Consider the following 11,314-nt stretch of genomic DNA (forward strand, 5'->3'; position numbering starts at 1 on the left):
GTTTGTTGTTAGTTTACTTATATTTTGGGATTTATTTACAAGTTTATTTGTTGTATTTTGTTTCAATGTTTGTTTGATGTTACTTTGTTAAATTAGTCAGTAAGAGCTGTAGGGCCATTTTGTTTCTATAAAGAAAGAGACTGGTATAGGACCAGCATGCACTGGGGTGGGCCTATGGGTTTTTTTTGTTTTTTTTACCAGAGCAGGAGAAGCAGCAAGAAGTAACAAAAAAATGGATCTTGTTATTGCTTGCCAAACTGGATAAATAAACCATAAAAATGCAACTTTCAAGTTTGGACAGTGGACTTCTTTTGCCTGCATACGAAATATTATCTCAGTGCAGCAGTGGCTTGTGGACTTTTAATTGTGGGATGTTTGGTTTGTCAAACAAAAGGAATTGCCACTACATAAAGTAAAAAAAAAAAAACAACCCGTGGACAAAGGAATAATCCTTCATTAATGGATATGTTGGATATATGGATTTCAAGGATCACCGTCGAACTCGAATAAAAGTTACTGGATCGTCTGTGAGTACTCCCAACAGATTTGATGTTGAGGCCTGGATCAACATGTCACTCGTTCATCAAAACTGGTGAGTGATAATATTGTTTAAGCCGTAAAGGAAAACGGTGAAGCTATTGGAGTTTAAAGACATTATTTCACTACAAAGACTGATGAACTGAGTTTTGATGTACTAAATTGGTGCATAATTGGATCGCTAATTGAAACATGCCAACGCCCTCTGTGGAAATGTTTGTTCGCTGCAATCAGCAGGTAAATGGATGTCATGTTTGTGCTCTATGCTATGGATTCTCAGTGTGCTGTGCATCTTTATAATGTTTGAAATAATCCAAGAGGACAATAAAAATGTCGGATATTAAGAGTAAACAAGAGGATGACACTCAGATGCAAGCAGAGAAAAGAAGCATCAAATTTACACCAAAAGGTTTGGATTGGTATATAAAGACATGCCAAGAAAAGCGGAGTTCAATGTGTAAGAAAGCATCAAAGTATATGGGGAAAATTTCCGCTTTAATGACCTCACATGAACGTTAAGGACGTGTCTTCTGAATTTGGGAAGTTTATTAAATGCTATCAAGATGCAAACGCTTTGCAAGAATCCTTTTTTAAGTTTGCCACTGCCATAAGATGAAGTGAAAAGGCAAACCGCACATTATCAGTCTAAGGTGACAGCATTCTCTGTTTTTATGGACAAAGTAAAGATTTGGTTGCAGGAAACAGGCGAGCCGTATACTGAACAAAGCAATACTGTTCTTAATGATCAAGCTGTTGAAAGTTTGGATGAAATAAATCCTGAAGACAGTGTCTCTAATATCTCAAGTGTAAAGCCACCTTCGAAAACATTGTCACAGCAAAGTCGAATTTCATCAACATCTTCCGCACGCATTAAAGCTGCGGCTGACAAGGCAGCGCTCATGGAGCGACTCGCTGCATTAAAGAAAAAATATCAGAGGTGTGGACTCGAGTCACATGACTTGGACTCGAGTCAGACTCGAGTCATTAATTTTATGACTTTAGACTTGACTTGAAAAAATGTTGTAAGACTTGTGACTTGACTTGGACTTTTACACCAATGACTTGGGACTTGAATTGGACTTGAACCGGTTTACTTGAAAAGACTTGATATTTTACCCCAAATATAAAATTTAACATGCATATTATATAGAGATTGAAAATGTGACGTCATTCACGGGTAGAACCGCAAAGGATTCTGGGAACTCGTGGCAAGCGGTACTAGCGCACGCAGGCTTTCAATTAAAATCAGTCACACAGCGATAAAAAGAAACACAAAAATGTCAAGAAGCTGTTGTATTATTAACTGCAATAGCCGGTCGCATGACAGCCACGGGAAGCCGACGGGTAAAGAGATCGGTTGTTATCGGATTACGACGTTGAAGAGAAATTGTTCAAGCCATGTTTCCGAAGTAACAAAGAGGTGACGGATGGAATGGATTGCAGCCATTCAAAGATCAAATATAACGTCCCAGAACACTCCAGCTCACAGGTTAGTCTGCTCCAAGCATTTACACGAAGGTCAGTGTTTTTTAGTAGTTAATACGTCATTTTCATAACATAATTAGTGATATAGGTTACAAGCAAGTCTGGCGCTGAACAGAAATTGTCGCGCTATGCTCCTTTATTTATTGTGCATAAATAGTGAATTGTCCTGACACAATATTGCGTTTCGCTTCTGTTATTATGGTACATTGACAAAAACATATACTTTTATTCACAGGATAAAACAGGTTTTTTGTATCACTAATTGCCCAGTACGATTACAGCATACAATATTGTTGTCACTGCTACATTTCTGTGATGGGTACCAGAAATTATTTCCACTACTAATTAATTACCGTTGAGCTCAAAGGTCCTATTAATAAACGGTTAAGGAATGTGTATTTATGACGACAATTTGTGAGACTGGTAAACTTATGATACGTACGATGGTCTTTCGTTCTACACGGTGCATTTCAAGGTCCTGTACCCATCCGTCGGTAAACTGTACCTGGGCTTGTTGCAGTGACCTGAAGTTACTAAACTTCATGAGTGTGTGCACTCACTCCAAGAACCGTATAATTATAAATATGCATATAAATATGCTACGATGAGATAGCTGACTTCATCTAACTAGCAAATGTTGTCCAGGCTACGTTGGTGATGCAGTTTTTTTTTTAATGTGTATGATATTTTTGTCATGCGATTTTAAAGCTGGTCCTACAACCGCATCCAAGAATAACATGCATCTTATCTCAGAACTGTCGGTGAAAATTATTCTTGGAGCTAGGTTTAATTGAGCTGCATTTTAAAGAGGTGCAATTTCACAATTTGTGTATATTTTCTAAGTTCACTATTTTGTCATGTGTTGAGAAAAACACAGATTTTAAAATTACATGGTCTAATATTTACATTTAGCATATAACTGCAACATGCCTTTTTTCGTTTTTTGTTTTTTTTTTAAAGACTCGAAAGGACTTGAAATTCAAAGTTTCAGACTTGTGACTTGACTCGGACTTTTACACCAGTGACTTGAGACTCGACTCTGACTTGCCTGACATTACTTGAGACTTGACTTGAGACTTGAGGATAAAGACTTGAGACTTACTTGAGACTTGCAAAACAATGACTTGGTCCCACCTCTGAAAAATATTCTATTGAAGCGCAAGAGGAAAAACTGAGAAAAGAAAAGGAGAAACTGAGAAAAGAAAAGAAGAAATTATCCTTGGAAACAGAGCTGGCAGCAACCAATGCAAAGCTTCATGTCTTAAAAATAAACTCAGTTTGTAGCTCTGAGCGTTCTGATGGAATGAACTCTTATTTTAAAAGAGGGCACGTACAAGAAGCGCCTAGTTTAAATCCTTTGTTCCGGCAGAAAGAGATTACTCTGGTACAAATTCTGCATTCTGAATCACAAGTAATCATACCTAGACAAAGTCAAAACCAACATCAGGTGGATGATTCAGCTCAAGTGACGCAGCAAACACAGCCTCAGTCTCCTACTTTGACTGAGAATTGCACGAAGGAGATTGTCAATATTATGCAAAAACAAAATGACATCACTACTTTGCTTGTAAAACAAAATTTATCTTCTGTCCTCCCAGCCAGAAACATCCCTATGTTTGATGGAGCCCCTTTACAGTACAGATCATTTATGAATGCCTTTGAAAATGGAGTGGAAGCTAAAACTGATAACTGGAGCAACTGTTTGCATTTTTTAGAGCAGTTCACTAGGGGGCAGCCTAAAGACTTGGTGCATAGTTGTCAGCATTTACCTCCTGAGCAGGGCTATTCCACAGCCAAATATCTTCTTGAAGAACATTTTGGGAATGAAAATAAAATTGCCTCTGCATATATGGAGAGGATTGTGAGTTTGGCACCTATTAATGTTTATTTACTCACTCTCAAATACACACATAGGACCAATTTACTAAGATGTCAATTATAAGATTTAGATATGTTCTTGCTATTGGAAGACTTTTTCCCAGACTTTGTACAAGGGAGGCGGCAGATTAAAGGCATGCTTATGGTCAGAGGCAGTGAAACAGTTCTTGCACACAGCCTCACTGAGAAATGTCTAGAAGAGTTCAGACCTGCAGTCGATGTGTGACACGTGCTTTAGTAAAACCTAAGTTCTAATTAGTGTAATGAGACCTGGAGTAATAATATAAAAAAGTATGAATTATGAATTGCCTACAGTGGAGTGCTTGCATGTTGATATTTTTCTCTTATTATTGTGTTTGCGCTATTACTATTGCTACTCCGTCTTACACATGTTTTAAAAGCTCTTTCTGTACTTTCCTCTTCATTACTCTTTCTCCCTCTAACACACATATACACTGACAACACAAATTCATGGATGTTCATCTAACCTCTCTCCTCCTGAAGCACACTGTCTTCATGTAGCAATAAAGATTACATTTAATTAAACATAGTTAGTGTTATAAATAGTAACTTTTCTAAAGGAGGCTGGTTGGCATAAGATGTGCCAAGACAGCTAAATGAGTCTTTGCCATCCCCAGTAGACAATCAGTGGCCCCATCAGACTTTCAGGTAGCAGTGGTACAGTTTGGTCCAATTGGAGCTCAAAAGGATGCCTGCCAGCTCTAACTGGACCAAAGAAGTAAACTGAACAACAAGCAGTGTCAATGTCCTCAATACACCTTGCAAACCTAGAGCACTTATCCTCGATCCTAGGAGAAGAACTCAGTTCCCAAAAAGAAACTTCCACAGTTTAAATGAAAAACGTCAAAAGAAATACAGCAACAGTGAAGGTGGAAGGTGGAAAAAAAAAGCTAACTGAATCATACCTTTGTTCACTTATTTTTCAGACAATTTATTTAATATCTTTTTGTTGCTATATATAGACACTTTTGAAAATTGATTTTCCACAAATTGCTTTATTTGCAAGATTATTAAGTCTTAAATGTGAAATGCACAAAATCTGGTACTTTAGAATAATGCAATTGGTGATTTTTAATAGTGATTAATTTATTTTCCTAGCACTATTCCAAACTGTCTTTACAATACATGAAATACAGCAATAAGAGTCGCAGAGCTTTTTTTTTTTAGCTTTATGGATCCCATGTAATGATTTGTTGTTAGGACAGTGTTATACCTGAATAAATTGAATATTCAGCAGTTTAGTTCATTCGATTTTTCTTGGTGTACATCTTTAGTACCCCATGTTTAGCCTGCCGCAGGTGTTGGTTATGGAGCAGCTGCAATAGCACTGTAGACTTTAAGCCGTATTTAAGATTTGTCTTCATATCAAGATCTTATTGAAGGGATGTGTATGAATCAGCCGCATTTTATTTTATAGTTATACATAAATGAAATATAACTTTAAAGTAATTTATTAATTGCATCAGTGTTTTACATTGGCAATCATAAAAGGCAATTTGTTACAAGAGAACATTTACAGGCAATATTAAAAAAAAAAAAAAACAGATTTGGAACAGGGCAGCACGGTGGTTAGCACTGTTGCCTCACAGCAAGAAGGTCCTGAGTTCAATTCCAACATCAGGCCAGGGTCTTTCTGTGTGGAGTTTGCATGTTCTCCCCGTGTTTGCGTGGGTTCTCTCCGGGTACTCCGGCTTCCTCCCACCGTCCAAAGACATGCAGCTTGTGGGGATAGGTTAATTGGATAATCCAAATTGCCACTAGGTGTGAATGTGAGTGTGAATGGTTGTCTGTCCCTGTGTGTTGGCCCTGCGACAGACTGGCGACCTGTCCAGGGCGTACCCCGCCTCTCGCCCTGTGACAGCTGGGATAGGCTCCAGCACCCCCCGCGACCCTGAAAAGGATAAGCGGAAGCGAATGGATGGATGGATTGATGGATTTGGAACATTTTGACGAAGGACACAAATATTAAATATATTTAGTCATTTTTCGCACTAAACTTTAAATCATCTTTGGGTTCTGGAGAAACGGCTGGAAGCAGTTTGAACATGAGAAAAAATATTAAGACAACAGATTAGCAGAGATTAGCAATGCCACCAAGAGCAGAAAACTTGCACTTGTACTGCTGGTGCTGTTGCAGAAGTCACCCTGGCAGCAGTTAAGTTCTCGAATGAATCCTTTCTCAAATACAGTTTTTGGTTTTTGGCAAAAAAACTTGGAGATGCAGCCCTTTGCAGTTGCCTGTGCCCCTTCTGAATTCACTGAGGAAATTAAAAGATTTTTAGTACACTGCACTTTTTAACAGAGGAATCTCTGAATATTGTTATGAACAAAGGATAAAGAAACCTGTTACCTGTTGCTGAGAAGCAGAAGTCCTCATTTTTGTAGCAGTGATGTGTTTTTTTGCAATTTTGTTGATCACAGTAGAAACACTTTTTTCCATTCAGAGAGAGGATATTGCCAACTGTGAAATATAAAAGTAAATGTAATAATTAGAGAAGAAAGATTATGGAAATTGGATTATGAGGTTGAAGCCTTAATTCCTTTTTCAAAGTTAATTCATCAAGTAGGTTTTTCCCAGCTCGTTAACAGGTTTAACAGCAAATATTACTAATATACAAAATACAGGGACTCATCTCTTATTCATTTTGGACACTTTTTGCTCATGGAACAATGCCAGTTCAAACAATAACATCCAAATACTGAGAAACACAATGAAAGTTACCAGAGATTTCTGTGTTGCAAAGGTCAGAACTGCAACACTTGGTGGTGAAAAAGTTCCTGCCGACTCCAGTGCTGAAAGAGCCCTCATCACAAAATCCAGCACAAGTTTTCACTGTGACATCAACTTTTGAACTACCTGCAGCCAAAGTGTAGCCATTGTAAATTGGGCTAGTGCAAAGCTGATTAAAACAAGAACTATAAAATACTATACCTGCATATGTAATCTGTCTGATTGAAGCACACTGAGTACTGAAAGAACATTCTGTTGTCTTATTGCAGTTTTCAGAGGATTCCCCTATGCAATCATAACATTTCAGTGCACAGGCTGACAAAACACAAGATATGAAAAAATAAAGTGAAGTTAAATCAGTGTTTCTTTCAACATTTGTACAAAGCATGAACATATTCTTAAACATTCAGGCTAATTTTAGACAATAACAATTTGACAAGTATTTGAAAATAGGTCTAAAGTATATGTGTTTTAACAACATCTGGGAAAAAACACAGCAAGCAGATGGGGGAGAGAGGAAATAAAAGAGAGCACAAAGAGAGGCAAACAAGAAAAAAATTGAGATCCAAAATGTAATTATTGCTGATGATTAAATGCAACAGTGGTATACAAATGCAGAGAGTGAAAAGATGCCACTGAAGAAGTGCTTCATGGAACATCCTATAGTCTAAGCCTACATAACTAAGGGATCGTTGATGGTCATCTGATCCAGCCCTACCTATCAGAATCCAAATCAGTAACAATCAGCACTTTGTGAAACACGGCTGCTAGCAAACTTCAGTGATTTGCAATCCATGTCATTTGTGCAAAACTAGAAACATCTTGTCTCAGAGTGAAGCTGAGAAACTAGTTGTCTTGTCATAAATTCATCATTTATTACTCTTTGGCTTTTTCAGCTGGTAATTCATTAGTTTCAGGTTGTCTTAAAAACTCCATGAAAAGCCTTCTCTCATACTGGCTTTTCTTGATTAGCCCCTTGTTAAATCCAAAATTGAATTTGAAATTTTTCTCATCACATACAATGTCTTGAATAATTAGCCCCCATCTTTTACTAAAGGTCGCCTTGCTCTCAGACTGCTGTTTTAATTGTCGTTTGTGTTGTGTTACAACGGGAGGAAGCCTTAGGTTTTTAGGACTTTTGTTTTGTTGAAACAGTTCCTAGTTTTGATTCAAAAGACAAATACACTATCTGCGTTTAAGATTGAGGAACAAAATTTTCCTTTTTGCTAAAGCATATAGTTGAGATTGGATCAGAGGTCCTAAATCCTCCCTTAGTTATACTGCAATAGGCCTATTTCTTAGTATTTCTTATTTACTCACAATGTGTTTATGCACCATTCTATATTTAATCATTACTCATTGTTCATTTCTGGCTCTCTTCCACAGTGTGTCAATGTCCTGTGTTTCTCCCTTGACCCCAAACCTGTCAGATAACTCAGATGGAAGCCTTGCCTGAGCCTGGTTCTGCCTAAGGGTCTTCCTGTTCAAAGGGAGTTGTTTTTACAACTGTCACCAAGTGCTTGCTCAAAGGTGGTCGTTTGGTTGTTGTAGTTTGTCTTTATTGTTGTAGAAATAAGCTGCCTTGAGGTCACTGTTGTTGTGGCGCTATATATAAATGAATTGAATTAAATTGAATTTAAATAACAGATTTTGCTAATGCTAAATAACGTTTTTGCTAGCTAAGCACCTTGACCACCAGCATGTGTGATGTAGAAAATATGGGGTGTGTAAAAGTTTATAATAAAATAACTCCTTTAGGACATTAGCAAGTGTAAGGGCAAGAAATGTGTGATTGTGACAAAAAATAAGACACCTCTCCATAATTGAAATTTCATTATAATAACATATTATGTTAAATGCTCTGGTTGTTCAAATATTTTAATTTCTTTAGTAGTTTCAAAATAATGTGTGTCCCAGTCTCCAAACAGACACACTACTTAAAGAGTAGTTATTCCTCCATTGCACCACAAGAGGGGGTATCTCCTAAAATGAGCAAACAAAAAAATAAAAAAAATTAAAAATAAAAATTAAAAATAAAATAAATAAATAAATAAATAAATATATATATATATACAGTGCCTCGGATCATCTGATCAGGGAGATGAAGTTCAATCATCTCCCTGAGATGATTAAGCTTTAATCAGAGCAACACTGAGCTGGACAGCGGACTTACAGCGTATTACAGAGACATTTATGGGTGTAACAGCAATAAAGGCGATTATGAACTTGACAAATACTCCCACTGTGGAATCGGAATGTGTAAAACAAAAGTTGTCTGTTAGATGACAGCTGACGATGTTTGTTGTTAAACGCCACACTTGATGCGTCCTACCCACCCCCCCGTCATTCTCGGCAAGAAGAGTTTAACTGGTCACAGAGGTGCAATGTTGCACATCCGCAACAGGCAGCTTGAGCAGCTAATGTTGAGCTAGTTAATAGCCCTCATTGTCATCTGTTGTGATTTTATTTTGAAAGAATGCTTCCTGTTATGCGGCGGAGTATACACCAGAGTCCACTTCTGATTATTCCTCTATCTAGATAATAAGTATCTTCAGTATTCATGCAGATTCTGCTGGAAGACCCATCTCTGCTAACAGCTAACCTTTGAACACGCTGTTGTGAAATGAATGGAAAGATATTGTGATAAGATTCTCTGCTCAAAGTGACCTGCACACAGTTCTAATATGTGGGGAGGTCATTTATCCAAATTGAATGGCCTTCTCTTCCTGCAAAACTACAAACAAGCTACATTAATTACATACATTAATTACATGTGGGTGCTAAACGAGGTGCTAACCAAAACTTTTGCACGCTGGTTAAGAACTGAAGAACCTCAGGTCACACTGCTAGTGACACAACAAATGAATAGCCCTCTGTAAATACAATTTACAGGTGGCTTACAGAGCCGGTGTGCTCTAATAAAGCGCATGCAGGTTGCAGTATGACATAAGTAAATGAAATTAGGTTGAAATTAATTGAGCTACACATATAAAGTTACACAAAATACCACGCTGTGTTGTAAGGGAAAGAGGAAGTGATGCTGCCTGGTCTTGATTTCTTTAACGACTATGTATTTATTTATTTTAAAGAAAGGTGTTTTTGTTAAAGATTTAATTAAAATTTACTTACATTTAGGGAACAGCACAACCCCAATGGTCAGCATAAGGAGATGCATTTTGAGATGGTCACATACAATTTTGCTCTTTTCTTTTAGTTTCTGTTAAGTTTGTAAGCAGTTCTTATGAGAGGGGGTTGTCTTTTTCCTCAGACCACTTCTCCATTCCTCCTTTGATGACAGATTTTTTTTAAGCGTCTTAAAAAAGAAACTGAATATGAAGCCATTGTAAACTGAATTAAATCATTTACATAGCTTACAATTAGTTCAGCTGTTTATGACTCAATACACTAAACTTGCAATGTCAAACAACCAAAAGGTTCAAGCTTCATAGGGCCGTAATTAACTCAGAAATCTGAGTCCTTGTTTTGCTGCTGCTTTTGTAAAGCTCTATTTTCAATATTTAAATTGTCTCTTTTGTGAATTTGTTTTAAAGTTAATGATGCATTTGAATAAAACTGAACTTGTATTATTATTTGACATTATTATTATTATTTGATTATTATTATTATTATTATTATTATTAATTGATTATGTAACAAATAAAATTTGAATTTGATTTATTTTGATTTTACTGTTCCATCAAATAATTATTTTCATACACAGACTTGATGATAACCATTATTTAAAACCTATACCAAGGTTTAATTCCTTGGCCTGTATAAGCTCCGGCAAATATGTCAATATAAAGTCAATGTAAAACAAAACTGTTTTCTTTTAAGGAACTGAAAGCTTCCCCAGTCCACATTTGGTTTCGCTGTTACTGAAATGTCAGTTTTTACTGTTAAACTGTTCATTTGCAGAATTACCCTTGTCCTTAAAAAGACAGGAGCACAATTTTTTTTTTATCTCAGAAATGTTAGCCATCAGCACATCACAACTACACAATCAAAAAGGACTTAAATATTCTTACATTTTTCTTGAGTGTTACGAAAAATTTCTCACTTACTAGTCACCTTTAGTTGTCAGCACAGGATTTAAAAACATTAAATTTTCTTGTGGGTCGAGGACGGGTCGAATACTTTTTCATGTCATCCCTGCTTCAAAATTAGATAAGTAAATGAACTGTATTTGCACAAACCCAAATTAAAACTACAGCTTTTTAACATGTTGATGGCTTTAGACTTACAGACCAATGTTCTCATCTAATCCATCAGAAAACAAACATATATTTCTAACTGGCAGTAAAATGGCAGTATGTGCATTTGTTGTGTCTCTTGAAAGCCCTCCTTTCATCTTGTTACATCTTAATTACAGCTTAATTTATATCAGTAACTTATTAAATTATTATGAAATCAAGAAAAAAAGTTCACAACTTGTCAATACAGTAATATAATGATGATTGAGAATGCATCAAGACTTTATAACATAATTTTTGTGTGTATTTCTGGTAACATTTGTTTTTATTTTATGAACATTGAAACAATTACATGAAGGAAACTTCATAATCACTAAAACATTGTTTTAACAAGTAACTTTACACAGTCAAACTTTTTGACTAAACTACATTCTCTATACCTGCAGTAGGAGTGACCTACAGTTGGGTT

General features: G+C 36.4%; 1 protein-coding gene and 1 pseudogene across 3 annotated transcripts; one reads left to right on the forward strand and one right to left on the reverse strand.

Annotated features, from left to right (window-relative positions):
- The first annotated feature begins 867 nt into the window (after positions 1 to 867).
- LOC146563570 (uncharacterized) lies at positions 868 to 5,246 on the forward strand (annotated as a pseudogene).
- On the reverse strand, positions 4,972 to 9,880 carry LOC146563571 (uncharacterized). 3 transcript variants are annotated; one of them, XM_085290758.1, is made up of 5 exons: positions 9,782 to 9,880; positions 6,854 to 6,967; positions 6,644 to 6,778; positions 6,272 to 6,382; positions 4,972 to 6,179 (listed from the first exon to the last, which is right to left on the reverse strand). In XM_085290758.1, the coding sequence occupies exons 1-5, from the start codon at positions 9,825 to 9,827 to the stop codon at positions 5,980 to 5,982; spliced, it is 606 nt and encodes a 201-aa protein (XP_085146884.1). In that variant the 5' UTR covers positions 9,828 to 9,880; the 3' UTR covers positions 4,972 to 5,979. The 3 variants fall into 3 exon arrangements, with proteins under 3 accessions (XP_085146884.1, XP_085146882.1, XP_085146881.1); XM_085290756.1 differs by having other exon boundaries at positions 6,854 to 8,635; XM_085290755.1 differs by lacking the exon at positions 9,782 to 9,880 and having other exon boundaries at positions 6,854 to 9,453.
- Between the last annotated feature and the right edge of the window lie 1,434 nt (positions 9,881 to 11,314).

This window comes from Mchenga conophoros, linkage group LG11, assembly GCF_057382185.1.
Source record: "Mchenga conophoros isolate Kocher_MC1m ecotype Shallow Benthic linkage group LG11, M_conophoros_male_GT1.1, whole genome shotgun sequence".
NCBI classification, from domain to species: Eukaryota; Metazoa; Chordata; class Actinopteri; order Cichliformes; family Cichlidae; genus Mchenga; species Mchenga conophoros.